Below are 21,252 nucleotides of genomic sequence, written 5' to 3'. Positions count from 1 at the left end.
CCACTAATCACAAGGACTAATGACTAATGACTGTTCAGACACGACGTGTTTTGGAAGATATATTTTAAATAACTTTCATTGATCTTAGTTTCGTGGAAGGACCAAGGTTGGAATTAACAACGACGTTAGTAACACGGATTCGAGTATTATATGTATGTGTATATATCAATGTATTTATGTATATATGCCATATGTGTGTAGACATATATGTATGTATATTCTATTTATGAAGGGTTAAGAAACCGAGCTATCATTGATGAAAATAGAAATATAGGGTACTTTTTATTTCATTTTTAGTTTGATCATTTAATTTAACAAAACATTGGTAAATTGTTTTAATTTTTTTAAACTATAACCATCTTATCTTTTAAAATCGATTATTTTGAATCCAAAAAAGTTGTAACGCGCTAATGAAATTAAATGGTTTTTATAAAGGTTTTGAAAGTTACATGATTGTTATAATGGACCGAGCATTGTTTTTTTTTTTGTGGAGCGAGTTAAACTATGATAAATGTTCAATGGCTTCAATATAATGTGTGTCTTGACTTGAGTAGTGCCAATTACGAAAGTAGTAACATGGGTGGGTTAATTTATGCTGTAAATTAAATATTCTAAGAAGGGAATCATAGGACTTATTGAAGAAGTACATAATATGCAAGAACTTTTGAGTATAGTAATCCATCCGACTTAGTTTCATTTTTAACTAAATTCCTGATTTCATCAATTTGATTTGTTAAACATAAATAAAAAATCATTCATATTACTAAACAATACCAAAAAAAATTTCTAATATCTATTGATAACTAAATAGGTCAAACCCACACATGCATCTTCTATTTAACTGTGAGTCACACTACCCAATCTCATGAAGATAAGTGAACCACATGTTGGAAATAAACTGTCAAATAGATAATAATAATTAAAATATAAAACATACATCTGGAGAAAGGCTATGTGTGCCATATTTGTCATCCCAATACATAGTACTGATTCTGTATAGCTGTTGTATGCTAAGAACAGGGCACAGATCATGACTTATTTCATCCAGTGTCTTTTTGGGCTTTTGATGCATAACCTAAATTCAAGAAACGAAAAACCAAAAGTTGACTAATTGATAAACAAATTAGATGATTGTATAAAAAAAAATGCAATACCATGAACCCGATAGCTACTCTTGTGTGCTTGAGCTGATCCCACATACTGGAATTTGATTTTTTTTTTTCTTCAGAAGTCAGATGAAGAAGTAGCAACACCTACAACATGAAAGAGTACAAAGAAAAAAAGAAAAAAAAAAGTTACCTCTTCAGTTACTTTGTAGCACCAATGTTCCAATTCAGACAACCCTGCCTTTACATATTCTCCATTACTGAAACAGCAGCATTCTCGTCTCAACAGAAGGCTGCAAGTATAGATTAAAAAAATAAAAAAAGATTAAATGAATAAGCTTTGGCTCATGTAAGTATTTCAATTTTCAAATAGGCATGTGATGTAGTGAAAGATTATTGTGTAAGAACCTGTTGAATAATTGTACATTGATGAAAGAAAATATTTGTGTGAAGATTTTGCAAACAAAAAACGGTGGCACCTACAAGGACAAATTATGTGAATGAGGCGAGTATAGTTTTTTTGCATTGATATTAACCATGATTTTATATGAATATAAATTTATGAGACAAAATTGGTTTAATGTTATGCAAGTTTCCAAAAGCATACAATGAATAACATGGTAGTTCATAAAAGGAATTAGTAGAAAGTGAATAGAGCTGTGGCACAGCTTAACGGCATAATAATAAGGGCTAAATGCAAGACTACTTTCATTTATTTGTGTATTACTGCCTTCTAATTTCATTTATTTCTATTACAGTAGGAATTAGTAAATATAGCTATTTATAGGTGTTTAGTTTGCACTGTTTTCCTTAAACCTTATGCTCAAAAAAGAATGACACAACTATCGTTGTGTCTCAGGCTAACATTACCTTCACATGTTTTGCTAACTGTAAACGCCAAGTGAGGCCCTCGACTTGCTTTTGAAGCCTATCATTTGCTTCTTGTAGTGCACCTGTTTCCCTTGCAGCCTGTATGTATATGTTGAAAATGAGCAGCTAATAACATGTACATTGACGCATGGGAACTTTTCATGTAACTATATGGTGAAAAAATATAGAGGAACTAGATTTCCAAAAAATCACATTAGCACCACACCTAAGAAAAACCAAAGGAAATCTAACGGGTCGATACATTCACTAAATCAAAGAAAAATTCAACGGGTTTTAGGGCACAAGAAATCTCAATATTTTTGATTTGATAGGTAATGATAGAATTCAACTATTTAATCTCTAGCAGAATACACAGAAAGTGTATAAAAAGGGGAGAGGGAGGCGGAGAGAGAATATCTAGAAAACCAACATTACCTTCAATTTTTCCACTTCTGCACTTAATTTGTCAATCTTTTCAGTATCTTCTACATGGATTGGGGTTGTTTCTTGAACAATATCAGATGCTTCTTCGACTGCTTTCTGTGCAGATTCACGTTCCTTATCCTTGGTAAGCAATGCATATGTTTCATGAACAATAGCATGTATAGATTGCAGGGAGTTTTGTAACTTCAGGATTTCATGTCCTTTTGCTTCTTCCAAATCAGTCTGCATGATTAGTGATTCTCAATCGTCAGGATTCAAACCTATAGCTTTCGTGAGAACAAAAGTAAATACTGTCCAAGTTAATGGTAATATCTAATAAGTATTATGAGTTCATGACGTGTTGTCAATTCAGAATAGTTATGTAATCAGCCTGTGTGTTAGCCCATGGTTGATGTGTAGGTAGCAAGAAAATTGAACTAAAAGGGGAAAACATCTGGCTTTGATCAATTCATCAAGGTTCCCGATTGCAATGATTTTGTTCGCAAATCAAGCTCAATACATAATATGGATTGATTCCTACAAACTTATAAGTAGATGTTGCAAAGTTCAAACGCATCTCATACGCAAGTGGATGCATTCAGAAGATACGAGCAGAGTAATGTGGGAGAAAGGGCTAAACGCTTGGTTCAGTAAAAAAAATGGTGGTGTTCGGACTCGTATACTAAGATTGCAAGTGAGGAAAGTGGTGATTTCGGACCATGTTATTCCAATAGCAAATAAAATTATGTATGGCAGAGTGCATCGAAAGTAATTACCTGGAGCTGATAGGCATTGGGGAAGAAATCGCTATTAGGATCACAGAAGTCCGATGAGACTTTCATTTTGGAAAGTTGAAGAAGTCGGATGACTTTGAAGATGAATCTCAGTTGGAATTGATGGAAGAGGAACGGTTCTCTACTAAACTTTTTTTTTTTTTTTTTTTTGGTGAGAAGCATGTATGTATGAAAAAAAATTCAAAGCAGTTCGATACATATCGCAAACGGGCAACAAGCTGCGCCGCTAGTCCTTTCTGGATGGCAAAATCAATTCTTTTGAAAACAACATTTGTGGATCTAGGAGATATAACATTAGAATGCATGACCCGTTGGACTCTATTGAGGAGATCCACCGCCTCTGGTGCGAGAAAACCAAATGTATCGAATGCAAAAGGTACAAACACATGTTGATTTTCTATACATGCATTCTCGTGCTTTACCACTTTGCACGCAACGGCTTTCAAAGCGGCATGCTTAGCTGTGAAACCCCCGCTCCCCAAACCAACGAGAGGAGAGACCCCAGTAAGATAAGATCCATGCACGCATGCTTCCCTCCTATCCATCCAAAGACCAAAATGTCAGCCGGTCTAAGTGTGGACAATTAAAAATCAAAAGGCGAAGCTTTGAAAAGCCACAATTGTTTTCCAGCAAAGGAAATAAAAATCAAAACGCATTCTCCGACTAGTTCTGTAAAAAAAAGTCGCATCAGCAACCGCTTCCCGAGAAGATGTATTATTACATAAAATGTCCGACTTTGATTCCTATCATTTTGGTGAATCTATTGCCGTTTCCGATAGTTAGGTTATTGTGCTATTGAATCATGATCAAATCAAAGGTTTGCGGTATCAGTTACGGTTTACCGGTCTATTTATTTTTTAATTTCATGTTCACATTGAACCCAACCCGCCAACCGAATGAAAAACTCCAAGTTTGTAGGTTTAAAAACTTCAAATAAAAGTCGAAGGAAAGAAAAAAAAAACTTATATTACATATTTTATAGAACCAAAGGCAGCGGTATCCGGTGTTGCTCTCCCTTGTTGATGTTGAGGGTTCAAATCTCGCAGTGGACATAGGTGAAATAATTTAGGTGTAGTTTACTATATTTGCCGTTTAGAAAAAAAAACATATAAAATATTTTATAGAGTAAATTACAGTTTTGGTCGTATACATCTTTCTGCAGGTTTTGCCCTAGTTTTGAAATCTGACATCAACTGGTTGGCAAATCTATTAACAATGGTCCCTCATTGTGTGTTACTGTATGTATAAGTCCGTTAAGTACACATGAAAAAGACCAAATTGTCCATGTTTTTGTCTTAATCTATTTTTTAGTTTTTGGATTTTAGAACTATTATTATAATTTCTATAAAGACAAAATTTCACAAATGGTCCTTATGGTTTTCATCTTGTCCTTAAAATAGTCCTTATAATTTTTTTGTATGAACGGTCCCTATGGAGCAAAACATTGCACAAAAATGGTCCTTATAACTAACATCGTTACTTTTTTGTTAAATATAATATGAAAAGACCACATTGCTCCTCTTTTATTTAATTGTTAACCGGTGGGCCCCTCTCTCATACACACAAAATCACTTTTACTTTGACCCACCCTCAATGGTAATCACATTATTTTGTTTTCAAAGTTCTAAAAAAATTAAATCAAAATCCAAAAGCTAAAATTTTAAATCAAAATCAAAACCTAAAAGATCAAAACAAATTGATGTACAGAGGCGGGTGAGTAGATCTTATGAGGCACATATCCGATTTGAGACAGAGGAGGTGGTCACATGTAATGGAGAGACGTAGGGCGGCAAATATAAGGTGGTAGTCGGCAATAGAAAGGACATGGTTGGTGGTAGATGAGGGGCGGATAGGCGGAGAAAATGGTGTTCGTCGGAGCTCCAATAGCGGGACACTCAACCCCTTTCTCTTTAATAATATCTTATTTTATCCCCTTGATTTAGTTTTAAGTATTTATTGTCTATCTAAAGTTTATAGATAAACAAATATATAATATATAAAAATATATACTATAGTAATATGTGAATCGTTTGTACGTGAGTGAAGTGTTTAAAAATGATTAGTTAAATGCAGGGGTTTTATATATCGTTTAGATAGATAAGAGTAAAGTAGTAAAGTTAATAAAAAAAATCATAAAAGAGTTGAACCATTGGCAAAACAGTTTAATTAGATGTCAATATTACTAAAATAATGACATGACAATATTTTTGACCTATAATATAGGTTTAACGTTAGAGATGTTCTAAATCAAAAGTTAGACTTAAGAAAAAAAACAGCCACAACTAGGATCTTCTTATTTAACTTTAATCAGGTACACGTACATAATGAATCTCCAAAACAAATAGGGGGATGGGTGTTATTTTTATTCGGTTTGGTTTAATCGATTTTATAACTTTTAAACTGATAGTAACCAAATCTAATAAAGTTCGATTTAATTGGTTTTGGGTTATTCGATTTGGTTTATCAGGTAAACAAAATATTCCAGACATCATTGGAGTGGAAAAACCATAGGTCAACACGTTAACTTAACTTGTAAATATTTTCTTGTCATTTTTTCAAAAAAAAAAAAAAAAATTTATAGTGTGTAAAATATGATTATAAATTAAGACTATATTATAAAAAATATCATAATAACAATATAAATCTATGAATAAAATAGTAAAAAAAAATTATGCATTAAAATACACCGTCTGAGTTTCTTTCTAGCAGTTTATTCCATTCTGACTTGTTTCATTTTTAACTAAATTTTCCGATCTCATCAATTTGATATATTTAAAAAAAATAACTCATATTACTAAACATTACCGAAATTAATCTATCAATTACTAACTAAATAGGTCAAGCCCACAAATCTTCAATCTAATGTTGATTCACACTACCCAGTCCCATCAGGGACAACTTAAAGATAAGTGGACCATAATGAGCACTAGTGAGCAAGCAGCAATAAGAATGAAACCAAAATCCAAAATCCAAATGATCATATGATTCATGATTCATCTCGCCCCTTTAAGAAACTGAAACCTGAATCATCACAAATAAGTGGTGGGGGCTCCACATCTTCTATATTCATCTCATCCATTGATTTGGAGAGATCATCAACAGAGAATGGTATGCTGTATCACAAGACATGGAAATGTTTGCTTAGATATATACAAGCTCATATTAAGAGAAAAAAAAAAGCCAAAATAGAAAACAATTTGAAGTTTGTTCTGATACGTCAAACCTTGAGTCATCATCCAGCAAGAATGAGCTTCTCTCGGAATTATCTGAATCCATGACCATTCTCATGTTCTGAATTACCTGAATTGCACAGGAAATTAATGAGATGAGATTAGTAGTTAATAATATTAATAAATATATTAAATTTCTGTTAATTAAAACTTACATCTGGAGAAAGGCTATTAGTGACATATTTGTCATCCGAATACCGTGTACTAATTCTGTAGAGCTGTTGTATGTTAAGAATCGGGCACATTACATGACTTATTTCATCCAGTGTCTTCTTTGGCTTTTGATGTATAACCTAAACCCAATATATAAAAATCGAAGGTTGACTGAGCAAAGAATTGATAACAATTAGATAATTCTATAAACTATTAAGAACATAAGTTGGAATACCAGGAACCCAACAGCTTGTCTTATGTGCTTAAGTTCATCCCAAGCTGATCCCACATACTAAAATTTGATTTCTCAAAAATCAGATAAAGAAGACAGAAATAACATGAAAGAAAGAAAGAAAGAAAAAGGAAGAGAAATAAAAGGCTACCTCTTCAGTTTCTTTGTAACACCAATGGTACAGTTTAGACAACCCTGCCTTCACATATTCTCCATTACTGAAAGTTGTGCATTCTCGTCTCAACAGAACACTGCAATCATAGATTAGAAAATAAAAAATTAAATGAAAATGGTTGCCTCGTGTAGATAAATAGGCATGCACGGAAATCTTCTTGTCTCACAACCTGTTGAATAATCGTGCATTGATGTAAGAAAAATTTTGTGTGAAGATTTTCCGAACCAAAAATGATGGTACCTACAAGGACAAAATATGTGAAGGAGATGAATCTAGTTTTTTTATGGAAAATAGTCTAAAATTGAAAAACAAGATCATGACTTGTTAAAACTGGGGATTATAAGATCTAGCACTAGTCCTTTTTCAAAGCAAGTTTTGTTACAGTTAAAAAGAAAGATGGTTCATGGTGTTTTTCTGTTATTGTAGAGAACTTAATGTTGTAATGATCAATGATAGATTTCCAAATCCAACTTCTGAGGATATGTTCAAATGTATGAACAGAGTAAGAAATGTAGAGAGAGATATTGTCATTCCCAACTAACTCTTTATATATATAGTTACAAACTAAGTTGCTATAACATTACAACTAACAGCTAACTTAAAACAAACTGTAACTTTCTATTTACAATGCTAACGTGTGATTGCTAATGTGTCATAATCCCAACATCCTCCCCTCAAGATGCACTTTGATGGATGTCATTAACATGCATGTTGCCTATTAGGCTTTCCACAAGAAGAGTACATCATTAATTGTGATAGTCAGAGTGCTATGGACCTGAGCAAGAACTCAATGTACCATTCCCGCACAAAACACATTGATATCCGTTATCATTGGATTAGAGAAGCAATCGAGGGACGAGAGTTGAAGTTATCAAAGATCAAAACAAATATCAAATCTCACAGAGAGTTGTTCCTGTTGTGAGAGGGTGTTAGTGATGTTGGAGAAATCCCAAACTTAGAGTGAGAGTGTTAGTGAGAAGGTTGGTTTTTTGTAATAGTTGAGTGTGACAGTTGCTCTTACTATTGTAATTCTATTTTCGTGTTGAATAAAAGAGTTTTCCAACCCCAACAGCAGATTCTTGATTTTCATACAAGAGATTATCACTAGTATTGTGGAAAAGTTGCCTCCAAAATTAGCAAGTGACAAATAGTTCAGGGGTTATTTCAGTAACTTATTATTTACTATTCATAGTTTGACTATGAATAGTAATATATATGTTAATTGAAATGAAATTGGACGTCTATCTTTCACTATTCATAGCTTGACTATGAATAGTAATATATATGTGAATGAAAGAATGGACGGTGAACTCTTTTGTTAGGCGCATTCAAAATTTGACTATGAATAGTATATGTGAAATTGAATAATTTGAAGGCGCAGATATAATTAATAGGCGCCTACAATTGGACGCCTACAATTTGGACGGCATTTTATTTTGCAATTGGTATTCTCTTTGGCTATAAATAGCCTGAGCCAGAGAAGTTTCATAACAACCAAAAATTATCCAAATATATATAGAAAAGTATTACATATATATACTGATACACCACCGTGTATTTTAGCTCTCCCACTCTATTTGTAATCTCTTTCATAATCCCTGTAAACACTTCAAATTATAGTGAATTGTTTCTCGGCTTCCTCCGCCCGTGGTTTTTTCCCGATTTGGGTTTCCACGTAAATTCCTGTGTCTCTATTCTATTTATTTTATTCGTATTTCGTTGTGATTATTACGCTTTGATAATTTTTGATCCCATTCCGCATTGAGCTAATATTATTTAAGTCAATTTGGATCCGTCGTATTTTACAACCATTGGTATCAGAGCATCCGGGTTGTGATATTAGCTCGTTGGGATCATTTTATCAAGTAATTAATCATGTCTTCGGTAAAATACGATATTCCACTACTGGATCGTAACACCCGATTTCCGTTGTGGCAAGTAAAGATGAGAGACATTCTCATTCAGATGGATTTACACAAGGCGCTCTTGGGTTTCAATATGATGCCCGATACATGGACCGAAGAAGAAAAGGAGATGAAAGATCTGAAGGCTTTATCCCAAATTCGTTTGCACTTGTCAAACGATGTTTTGCAAGATGTTCTAAAAGAAACGTCAGCGGCTTCTTTATGGCTAAAGTTGGAACAACTGTTGATGACCAAGAGCTTACCAAACAAGTTGCATTTGAAGCAACGGTTGTTCAATCTCAAGATGATTGAAGGAGGCTCTTTAACTGAACATATATCCACATTTAAAGAGTTAGTAAATAACTTAGAGAATATGGATGTTCAGTATGAAGATGAAGACTTGGCTCTATTCTTACTATCGTCGTTGCCAGAATCCTATAGCCATTTTCGTGATACTATTATCTATAGCCGTGACACTCTAGTTTTAGATGAAGTCTATACAGCTTTGGATTCAAAAGAGAAGATGAAGCATATTACTGGTGGTGGTTCAAGTGATGCTAAAGCCGAAGGTTTGAATGCCAGAGGAAGAACAACAGAGAGAAGTAGAACTTCTCAATCTTCCAACAGAACCAGATCCAAGTCAAAAGGCAAACGAAAGTTTTGCAACTATTGTCACAAGAAGGGACATGTGCTTGAAGAATGCTTCAAGTTGAAGAACAAAGAAAAAGAGAAGACGGCAGCAAATGGTAAACAAGCTAGCACTTCGGGTGAAGCCGATCTAGCTGAGGTCGAAGGTATTGGAGAACTTTTGACAGTTTATTCAGATAAACTGGATTCCACTGGTGATTGGATACTCGACTCTGGTTGTACTTTTCATATGTGTCACAACAAAAGTTGGTTTTACACATTTGAAAAGGTTAACCAGGGCTATGTGTTGATGGGTAACAATACTACATGTCCAGTTCTTGGACATGGTTCAGTCAGGATCCGTATGTTTGACGGAGTTATTCGAACCATGGGGAATGTTAGATATGTTCCTGACCTCAGAAGAAACTTGTTATCTCTCAGTTCCTTTGACAAAAAGGGATACGAGTTTGCTGGTAAAGGTGGAGTTCTCAGGGTATTCAAAGACGGTTCCGACAAACTGAGAGCCGAACGAAAAACCTCAGATCTTTACTTTCTTGACGGGCAAACAATTTCGAGTGATGCTGCTGTTGTGTCAAAGTTTTTTTCTGATCCAGATCAGTCCCGTCTTTGGCACCTTCGACTCGGCCATATGAGTTTTCAAGGCATGTCAGAATTGAGTCGAAGAGGTTTACTTGGTCAACAAAAGATTGTTGATTTGGATTTCTGTGAAGACTGTGTATATGGCAAGGCAAAACGAGTAAGGTTTGCAAGTGGTATCCATACAACGAAAGGACCACTTGATTATGTCCACTCGGATTTGTGGGGACCGGCTCGAGTTGCTTCAAAAGGTGGAGCTATTTATATGCTCACTATTATTGATGATTTCTCCAGGAAGGTGTGTTCTTTCTTCTTAAAACATAAAGGAGACGTTTTCTCTACCTTCAGAAATTGGAAAGTTCAGGTTGAAAAGCAATCAGGTCTGGTGTTAAAGTATCTTCGTACGGATAATGGACTTGAGTTTTGCTCAGAAGAGTTTAATGTCTATTGTCAAAAGGAAGGCATTACTCGACATCGCACAGTAGTCCATTCACCTCAACAAAATGGTGTAGCTGAAAGGATGAATCGCACCATTATGGAGAAGGTCCGGTGTATACTTTCTAATTCCAAATTGCCAAAGTTTTTTTGGGCGGAGGCTGCTTCGACTGCTTGCTATGTTATCAACCGATCACCGTCACGAGCAATCGAGAAGAAAACTCCGTTTGAGTTATGGTCCGGTAAACCTGCCAATTATTCAGATTTAAAACCATTCGGATGTCCAGCGTATGCACGAGTTGACAATGGGAAGCTAGAACCAAGAGCAATCAAATGCGTTTTTCTTGGGTACAATCAAGGTGTAAAGGGTTACAAGTTATGGAGCTTTGATTTGAAGAAAATTATCATCTCAAGAGATGTTACTTTTGATGAGTCTGCTATATTTCAACCAGTTGCTGACTCTTCTAAAAGAACAGATGCATCAGATGTATCATCCGAAGCAAATAAAGAGAATGCTCAAATGGAGGTGGAGCTTCCTACTTCACCTACCACTAATCAGAGTACAAATCAGCATCAAGATTCTTCTTCGTCGGATGAGCATGTTGTTGGTGAAGATTCAACACCTTCACAACCACAAGCTACTACTCCAAGCATTGCAAGAGATAGACCGAGAAGACAGATTATTCCTCTGAAGAGGTATGCTGAATCTAATTTGGTTGTCTATGCTTTTATTGTTGCTGATAATATTGAGTCTGCAACGGAGCCTGCAAATTATGACGAGGCTATCGAATCTAAAGACTCAAATGATTGGATGCTCGCTATGCAAAATGAGATGGAATCTTTGCAGCGAAACAATACTTGGAATTTAGTTCCTATTCCGAAAGGGAAGAGACCAGTTAAATGCAAATGGGTCTACAAGATCAAGGAACCTGTCAACCCAAATGATAAACCAAGATACAAAGCTCGGTTAGTAGCTAAAGGCTACAGTCAGATTCCTGGTATTGATTACACTAACATTTATTCCCCAGTTGTCAAACATACTTCCATTCGTGTATTGTTGGGGTTGGTTGCTTCTAACGATTTTGAGTTAGAACAACTTGATGTCACTACAGCTTTCCTAAATGCTGAGCTTGAGGAAGAGATTTTTATGCAACAACCTGAAGGTTTTGTAGTTCCTGGAAAGGAGAACTACGTATGCAAATTGAACAAATCTCTTTATGGCCTCAAGCAGTCTCCTAGACAATGGTACAAGAGGTTCGATTCTTTCATGACCAGTCACAAATTCAGCAGGTGCACCTATGATAGCTGCGTTTATTTCAAGAAAGGTGACAATGGTTCAAAGATCTACTTACTCTTGTACGTGGATGACATGTTGATTGCAGCAAAAGATATGAAGGAGATTCAGAAGTTAAAAGACCAGTTGAAAGCTGAATTTGAAATGAAGGACTTAGGAGCTGCCAAAAAGATTTTAGGTATGGAAATTATTCGTGACAGGAAGTCTAGGATCTTGCATCTTTCTCAGAAAAGTTATATTGAGAAAGTCCTAAGACGCTTCAGTATGCACGAAGCAAAGTCTGTCAACACACCTTTTGCAGCTCATTTTCAAGCTATCATCCGCTTTGAGTCCTACTAATGAGACTGATATGGCTTACATGGCACGTGTTCCATACTCTAGTGCTGTTGGATCTTTGATGTATGCTATGATCTGCACGCGCCCTGATTTAGCTTATGTTGTTAGCATGGTTAGTAGATACATGGCGAACTCGGGGAAAGAACACTGGAAAGCAGTACAGTGGATTTTTCGTTATTTACGTGGTACGTCTTCTATGTGTTTACGTTTTGGTAAATCTAACACTGGGGTGTTCGGATATGTTGATTCAGATTATGGCAAAGATTTGGATAAACGAAGATCAATTACAGGGTATGTGTTTACTCTAAATGGTTGTGCTATTAGTTGGAAAGCCCAGTTACAGTCTACAGTTGCCCTGTCTTCTACCGAGGCAGAGTACATGGCGATTACAGAAGCAGTTAAGGAAGATATCTGGTTGAAGGGGTTATTTGGAGAACTCGATGATAGAATAAAGGTGACCACAGTTTTCTGTGACAACCAGAGTGCTATCTTCTTGAGTAAAGATCAAATGTTTCATGACCGAACAAAGCATATTGATATTCGTTATCATTTTGTGCGGGATATCATTGAAAAAGGTGATTGTGTTGTGGACAAGATTCATACAGATTATAATCTCGCTGATATGTTCACTAAAAGTCTTCCTATAGCCAAGTTCAAATTATGTTTGGACATGATGGGTGTTTCTGATCGCAGTTGAGCCTGAAGGCTCGTAGGTGGAGGAAGTATTATTTATTTTTCGGAAACAATTTTTTCTCTATATAAAATTTGCAGGTTCTTATGGAAGTTTTAGAGTTTGATGAGTTATAGGTTTTGACTAATCGTAAAGCATGACTTGCTTAATTTTGATGTCAAGGTGGAGATTGTGGAAAAGTTGTCTCCAAAATTAGCAAGTGGCAAATAGTTCAGGGGTTATTTCAGTAACTTATCATTTACTATTCATAGTTTGACTATGAATAGTAATATATATGTTAATTGAAATGAAATTGGACGTCTATCTTTCACTATTCATAGCTTGATTATGAATAGTAATATATATGTGAATGAAAGAATGGACGGTGAACTCTTTTGTTAGGCGCATTCAAAATTTGACTATGAATAGTATATGTGAAATTGAATAATTTGAAGGCGCAGATATAATTAATAGGCGCCTACAATTGGACGTCTACAATTTGGACGGCATTTTATTTTGCAATTGGTATTCTCTTTGGCTATAAATAGCCTGAGCCAGAGAAGTTTCATAACAACCAAAAATTATCCAAATATATATAGAAAAGTATTACATATATATACTGATACACCACCGTGTATTTTAGCTCTCCCACTCTATTTGTAATCTCTTTCATAATCCCTGTAAACACTTCAAATTATAGTGAATTGTTTCTCGGCTTCCTCCGCCCGTGGTTTTTTCCCGATTTGGGTTTCCACGTAAATTCCTGTGTCTCTATTCTATTTATTTTATTCGTATTTCGTTGTGATTATTACGCTTTGATAATTTTTGATCCCATTCCGCATTGAGCTATTATTATTTAAGTCAATTTGGATCCGTCGTATTTTACAACAAGTATCTTGAGAATTCAGATTCACCATATGTGTTGCATTGAAATTGTCTTTCTTCTCATCTTTAAACTCTTTATACCATTTAGGATATCCATTCAACTTGAAGCATGCTTCTCTTGTGTTTCCACTGATTTTTACAGAAATTAAAATAACGATCTCCTTCATTTTTATTTTTGAAATCTTGTTTAGACTTATATGATGATTGTCTCTTATCATTGTAACTCTGATTTGGATTCTTTACAAACATAACCTATGAACAAAGATTCGAAAGATTAGGTGTTTTTTCAACTTCACTATTTATTTCGTAGGAATACGATTCAAAATAGAAAATTTCAAGAAACTTATTTTCTTCCCAAAAGTGGATTCAAAATTAAAGTAAGGAGTGGGAAATATGAAAATAAGAGCTTTTGTTCGTAAAATTTGTGAAAAATGTCGACTAATCCGTCGTCAGGGACGAATTAGAGTAGTTTGTTCCAACCCAAGACATAAACAAAGACAAGGATAATCAGCCTTGTTAACGACCTGATATAAAAATTATAAGAAGGGGATCTGTTTTGACATGAAATGGATATATCCATATATCTCTGACTCAAATTTATGAGATGATAAAATATGGCAAAAGCTATACCGAAAAAAGGTTCACGTGGACGTATTGGTTCACGTAAGAGTACACGTAAAATGCCAAAGGGGGTTATTCATATTCAAGCAAGTTTCAATAATACCATTGTGACTGTTACAGATGTACGGGGGCGAGTGGTTTCTTGGTCCTCTGCCGGTACTTGTGGCTTCCGAGGTACAAGAAGAGGGACGCCATTTGCTGCTCAAACCGCAGCAAGAAATGCTATTCGTGCAGTAGTAGATCAAAGTATGCAACGAGCAGAAGTCATGATTAAAGTTCCCGGTCTCGGAAGAGTTACGAGCTATTCGCTGAATTGGTACAGTAGGAACAGAAAAATTGATTTGAACTTCCTTTTGTTTCTCAACATTTGGGGCCATAGAATATGCTTTATGACCTGATGGAAGAGGAATAGAGGATCAAGAACAAGAATCTGATTCCTTAGGCTTTCATATGTATCATTAAGCCCCATGAGAAATTGCATGAGTTGTGTAGAGGAAGTAATATCAGAAATGGCTTTAGCAGATCCACAGGTGCAACCAGGTAAAATGTACAAGGCAATTTAATTGATCCCTTAATTGCTTCAATTTTGTGTAGTATTTAGAAAGAGAGCAATCACCTTGATTAATGGAAGCAATTTGACGTTGAAGTTGATAGATCAGTGGACCATTGCTCTCTCCAAAGTGTTCTTCAATTTCAAGCCATAATTCACGAGCAGTTGTGGAGAAGACAAAGGCTCCAACAATTTCTTTCGAAATTGCATTCAACAACCATGATCGGACCATACAATCAATAATAATCCAATCATCAAGCTCATTATCTTCAGATTCAGGTTTCTTCATGGTACCATCAATGACACCAAGTTTTTTATTCTCTCCTAATGTTATCTGAATCAAGAATAGTTTTCATTTCCATTCAGATGAGTAGATACCAAAAACATGTTAGTTTTAATGTTTTTGGGCAAAGAATTACTAGAAGAATTGGAATTACGATCGATAATAGGATTTGTATTCATATTGTAGAAGAAATCAAGTAGAAATGCGGAAATGATTAAGATAGAATACCATTCAAACACATGAACAACACATGAACAGACTAATAAATGTAGAGAGAATTGATAGAGAGAGAGAGGTTGTTGTAATAAGATCTCTTAATCTGTTTATTCCCAACTAACTCATCATATATAGTTACAAAGTACGTTGCTATAACATTACAACTAACAGCTAATTTCTAACTACTTGTAACAAACTGTAAGTAAGTTTCTATTTACAATGTTGACGTGTGATTGCTAATGTGTCATAATCTCAACAATATGCTTGATGAGCTCCATGGAGCTACTTACTTTTATCAAAATTGAATTACGAGCGACATACCACCAAGTATATATGAATACGCCCTAGAGATATTCATAAAACTGCTTTTTGGACTAATAATAGTCATTATGAGTATTAAGTTATGTGCTTTAGTCTAATGCTCCCTCTACCTTCTAAGCCAATTTGAATCCGATATTTTGCTCATACCTTTGTAAATTTGTGCTAGGTGAAATTTGAATAATAACCTCAATTGGATCATCTTCAAAAAAAACTTTTGAAATATTAAGGCAATGTCTTTTTTTTAATCAAATTACTCAAAAAAAAGGGCATTTGGCTTGCAAGAATTGAAACCGTTTCTAAATGTTGAACAATTAAGGGTCAAACAACGTAGAGGTGTGCAAAATAACCGAAATCATAACAAAAAACTGTTTTAAAAAACTGACAATTTGGTTTTCGTTTAAAAAAAAGAATTTTTTAAAGTTCGGTTTGGTTTCTTTATATATAAATGTTGCAAAAGTCGTTAGTGAGATGGTCCACTAGGGACTAGCGCTAGGTTGATCAATCGAATTACCTAAGTTGTAAATCAATTAATTTAGCAAAATCATATATAACCAATATTATAGCAAAATAAGCTAATGAAAAGCTCAAAGAAAAATATGCTCAAAGTGTTAAACAACTTATAAGCTAGCTTTCTAAAACTCTACTTAGACTAGCGTTCTAACAAGCTTATGAAATTTTTAAAAAATTCTCCCAAATATACCATTTGTTAATAAATAATAGTTATTAGCAATAAATCAGTAAACAACAGGGAATTTTAATCTAGTAATTTTTTTATCAATTTCTTGGCTCTCGGCCTCACCTCACCCATAATGGATTTTTATTTATTGCTATTTTTCCGTAACTTTGGCACATTAACTAATTTTACAACTTTGTAGTAAAAAAACTAACTATTTTAAAGTCATTATTTTAAAATGGTGTCCATTCCTTTTATGCTTGTTTAAATTTTATTTTTGCATAAAGATATATCGAGTTATGATAACATTGAGGGTCACTTCATGAGATGCGAGAAATTCATGACAATGTAACAGATATGATATCAGATGCAAGAACTTTCACTTAAACATAAACAATCGGGAGAAAAGTTATTTAGTACTCACTTTAATTTAATGAAATGTATTACGTATTTGTCTTATAATATTGAATCATGTCTCTACATGCCGTTTTATGTCATTTACATTTCCCACTAGCTTATGAGCTGGTTTTTACCAAACGTCATTTTTATCGACTAACTTTTCAGCTAGTCAGTAAAACATAATTTGTTTTTAAAAGAGCTTGTCAAAAGCGAAGCAAGTTCAATGGGCCATTTTAGATGAGGATAAAATTGGAAAGTTTCCCACATGCTGAATCTTCCGAGGCTCTCTCATCTACTAAGTCTCTCATGAGTCCCTTCTAAAGAAGAAATTAGGTGAAACAGTTGGTTGCTTGTACAAAGTTACATTCGTTAATTGAAAATGATGATATGGCCATGGAATCAAAGACAGTATTAGACACTCATTGAAATTGTCAAAGAAAGTTTAACTGAATGTTAAAGACTTCCATCAAATGATGCTACATGGAAAAACGCTCAAGAAATGCACGACAAGTTCATCAAGACTAATCTTGAGCAGTCAAATGAGGGGGTGCTGACAAGCCATGAACATCTCAAAGAATGTCCAAATAGAATCTTAAATATTTCAGTTAGGGGGTTGTCATGTTCAAACCTTGCAAGACCAGTGTGCAAATGTCACTCACCAGCATGCATGCTTCTTGCTTAGGAGTAGGCAGTAGTTGTTATTATGATACTTCTGAAGAATGTGGGATAAGAATTTGGAATATTTGTTTCTTTTCTTCAGTATTTAAATTTTAAACTGAGTTACTATCAATAAAAAAGCAAGCCATGAATATCCCTAAGAAGAATACTCTCACTTTCTTATAGCTTCAATTGGGACCTAACAAGGTAATATGGTTGTGACAGTGGCACAGGTTCATGGCATAATAGTAAAGGCTAAATACAAGAAACAGCAAAACCTATTTTCATTTATTTGTGTATTATAGGAACGTACTTTTATTTATTTCTATTAAAGAATGGTACTTTCAAAAAAGAATCTTATTAAGGCTTAGTACTTTGAAAAATATACTTAATTATAGCATTCCACTTTCAATCTTTTTCTTATTGGGACATTACACTTTGAAAAATCTACCTGATTATAGCATCAAAATTAGCTTTCTATTTGGAAGACATTGCTATAATTGGGTAATTTTTTCTCAAAGTATGATGCTATATAGATGCTTTTAAATTCAATGCTTAAAAGTAACACAAAGGAATTAAATAGTGTGCTATAATAATCAATTCAATGAAAATATTTTGCTGCTTCTCAGCTTCTTGCATTTGACCCTAATTGAAATGAATGCGCTTATATATAGCTTCTATATGTTGAATGGATATCTAATACTATAGAAAACATGATAAATGAGAAACAAGATGTGAGGAATAGTGCACTTACATAGTAAGATTTCAATATGTTTAGGAAGCTATCAAGGTTGTTTTGGATCCCTTGCCAGTGATCAATGAGAATATCCTGAGAATCATTTGTTTCATTTAGGAACTCTGTTTCAAAATCTCTTGGTGCCTGGAACATTCGCAAATAACATGTTAAGAAGTTTCAAAGGGATTTAATTTAAAACAGAAAAGAAAATTAATTTATATAGACAGTAAGTAAAGTAAAGTAAAGTACCTGAATGCACATTTTAAGCTAGGGGGAAATCTCTTTCTGTAAGTTGTCACGTATCATCCCATATAGTTTTTCAACATATGCTGTTAACTTCTGCTTGAACAGGAAAGCTGGGCAATTGGCTTCAGCTTGCTCCAACGTGAACAACAAGAGCAATGTTGATACATTGGATAACCAATAGGCTAGGACATGGTTGTTGTTACCTTGTATCTTCAATAAAAAGGAAGCAAATGTTAAAAATATAATAATGAGATGTAGGTGTACCTCATTAATATATATAGATTTTTTAACAATTCATACCTCGATTGCTTGGCCTATGGTATGAATTATACGATCAAAAAAGCTGGTTTTTTCTACTTCAAAAGATTGCCACTGCCTCAAACATTTGTATATGATGCAAGCAGTGACTGGACGCCCTTTTGAGAATCCAAGGTGTTGGGTGATGCATCGGATGAGTAAATCTTGATATTCCTGTTGTTTCTCATAAAGTGACTTCTGTGGTCTTTCCTCCATATCAGCGACCTTCAACTGCATTGAAGGGCTATGAAGATCCTGTAACATTTTAAAAGAGACATAAGAACATGAGTTAACTCAATTCAAAATATCATCGATGCAGAGCATATCGAGAACTTAGCAGTCTTTTATTCATAAATGGGCATAATTTGATCCCCTTATAAAAATAAATGGGTATATGTCTTTGAGGTATATAATATATCTTGAAATTACACTAAACTTTCTTCCTTGTGAATTTAAACACTTCGTGTTTTATTTACTTCCATTCTTTGTCAACTACAAATTCATGTATATAGCACTATATAATTTTGAAATTATGAGTAAACCGTAAACCCTAATCGAATTTTTGAAAAACTTGGACTTCTCATAGGAGTTTTTGTACTTTTGGTCTTCTGTCATTGTTCCATTTTTTTAGTAGTTAAGATGAAAATGGAGCATCTTTATGAGTACCAAAATTGACTTCAACTGTGCTGCCATTAATAAGGCCTGTTGACGAAGAACCTTATTTTCCGATTCTATGTTGGTGAGCTTCTCCTCGAGCCTAGCAAGCATAAGGACAAGGATACATCAAATTTAAGTAATAAGACTTGATTTGCTTTTAGACTTGTTGTGCATTCAAAGAAAGACAAATAAAAAGTAATCTCATTATGATGAAATTAGCTGTAACATACCTATTCATAGATTCCTGAAGTTGATTCGCCCTTTTTTCAGTTTCTTCCAACTTCTGCTGCTTACTTTCACTTGATTTTTCTTCTTTTAGGTTTCTCTCTGATTCTAACAAACTCTACAAGCCAACAATTATGTAAGGTGAGGCTTATTAATTAGTAGATTCAATTCAGATGTGAGACAAGAACTAAGAGCATCCACAATGCATGGTTGAATGACGTGGAATGCCTATATAGTTGTCATTGTTAAATGTTAAGTGGATTAAACCAAACCACATTGAACTGTTGAATGGGAAAATGATTAACAAAAAAACGATATATATACTTTTAGTTCAATGGAATTCCATTTAACTTTTATAGAGTTGGGTGCATTGTCAACATTACCTTCAATTCTTCCACTGTTTCACTTAATTTGTCAATCTTTTCCTGTGAAGATTCTCGATCCATGGTAAGCAATGCATTTGTTACATTAACTTTAGCCTGCATGGCTTGCAGGGAGTTTTGTAGTTCCAGAATTTCCTGTCCTTTTGCTTCTTCCAACTCAGTCTGCATCATTATCCCTTCTCATATTCATCATACTAATATTTAACACCACAGATATTTAATCACTCAAATTAAGTTTAGTTCACGTTACCTTCAAGCGCTTTTGTAACTGTAAATCCAAAGTGAGGTCTTCCACTTGCGCTTGAAGCTTATCCTTTGCTTCTTGGAGTGCACCCTTTTCCCTTGCAGTCTGTATCTGTTGAAGATGAGCAAAACAATGCATATGTGCAGTTTCACGTTCCTTGGTAAGCAATGCATTTGTTTCATCAACTTTTGCCTGTATTGCTTGCAGGGAGTTGTGTAAATTCAGAATCTCATGTCTTTTTGCTTCTTCCAAATCAGTCTGCATGATCATCCATTCTCATTTTTTCAGGATTCAAACATATCGATTGAGTATATTTAATAGAACAATAATATATACAGTCCAAGTTAATGGTAATATCTAATAGGTATTACGTACGGCACTATGGCAGACTGAGTGTATCAAAACTAAATACCTGGGGTTGATACGCTTTTTGTAAGTCGGGGAAGAAACCCCTTTTAGAATCAAAGTCCGGGGAGATTTTCATTTTCGAAAGCGCAAGAAGTCGGCTTTGGAAGGAGTACGATTTTGAATTTTGAAGACGACTCTCAGTTCGAATTAATGGAAGAGGGACGCCTTGATTTTGAGATACTCCCTGTTTCCTTCTTCAGTGAGAGAATTAAAAATCAAAACACATTAATTCTCCGGTGAAGCTTTGGAAAGTCGAATTCTTTTTGCCGGCAAAGAAATCAAAGTTCAGAAGACGTCCGGCGAGGTCGTTATGTCGCGATCAGCAACAACTTCCCAAGTTGACGCCGCTTATGTCTCTGAGAATTGAGATCATAACTTCACTATATCTTATCTTCACTTTTTGATTTTATAAAATCCTATTATAACTATTCTAAATAATTAATTCTTTTAAGGTTTTTTTTTTCAATTTTCTTTAACAAAGTATTCTTGTCTATCTTAAAAATCTATATCTATAAAAGCCACTTATCTATCTTCATATAATTAAGATCATTTAAAATGTATATTATGTACATGACAAAACTAATTAGAAGCTTGTATCCAAAAAC

General features: G+C 34.4%; 1 protein-coding gene and 1 pseudogene across 2 annotated transcripts; both read right to left on the bottom strand.

The window, feature by feature from the left end:
• Positions 1 to 943: 943 nt before the first annotated feature.
• LOC145129275 (myosin-5-like) lies at positions 944 to 3,285 on the bottom strand. Its single transcript, XM_079063970.1, has 5 exons — positions 3,176 to 3,285; positions 2,412 to 2,642; positions 1,977 to 2,075; positions 1,155 to 1,399; positions 944 to 1,075 (listed from the first exon to the last, which is right to left on the bottom strand). Exons 1-4 carry the CDS (start codon positions 3,239 to 3,241, stop codon positions 1,364 to 1,366), a joined length of 432 nt encoding a protein of 143 aa, XP_078920096.1. The 5' UTR covers positions 3,242 to 3,285; the 3' UTR covers positions 944 to 1,075; positions 1,155 to 1,363.
• A 2,709-nt stretch (positions 3,286 to 5,994) lies between these two features.
• On the bottom strand, positions 5,995 to 21,017 carry LOC145133913 (myosin-11-like; annotated as a pseudogene). Its single transcript, XR_013718818.1, has 14 exons — positions 20,652 to 21,017; positions 20,246 to 20,497; positions 19,996 to 20,157; positions 19,618 to 19,730; positions 19,397 to 19,487; positions 18,734 to 18,985; positions 18,437 to 18,643; positions 18,206 to 18,331; positions 7,153 to 7,223; positions 6,960 to 7,059; positions 6,812 to 6,868; positions 6,579 to 6,716; positions 6,417 to 6,493; positions 5,995 to 6,306 (listed from the first exon to the last, which is right to left on the bottom strand). The product of XR_013718818.1 is annotated as a myosin-11-like (transcript).
• Between the last annotated feature and the right edge of the window lie 235 nt (positions 21,018 to 21,252).

This window comes from Lactuca virosa, chromosome 8 (assembly GCF_052849685.1).
Source record: "Lactuca virosa cultivar CGN04683 chromosome 8, Lactuca_virosa_CGN04683_v6, whole genome shotgun sequence".
Taxonomy (NCBI): Eukaryota; Viridiplantae; Streptophyta; class Magnoliopsida; order Asterales; family Asteraceae; genus Lactuca; species Lactuca virosa.
The sequence above is the reverse complement of the archived record's forward strand: the minus strand, read 5'-3'. Positions and strand labels throughout refer to the sequence as shown.

Coding starts and splice junctions, on each gene's coding strand:
- LOC145129275 (XM_079063970.1), bottom strand. CDS start 3,241: ATGAAAGTCTCATCGGACTTCTGTGATCCTAATAGCGATTTCTTCCCC. Junction 2,076..2,411: donor CAGAAGTGGAAAAATTGAAG/GTAATGTTGGTT, acceptor ATATACATACAG/GCTGCAAGGGAAACAGGTGC. Junction 1,400..1,976: donor AGTTAGCAAAACATGTGAAG/GTAATGTTAGCC, acceptor CTATACTTGCAG/CCTTCTGTTGAGACGAGAAT.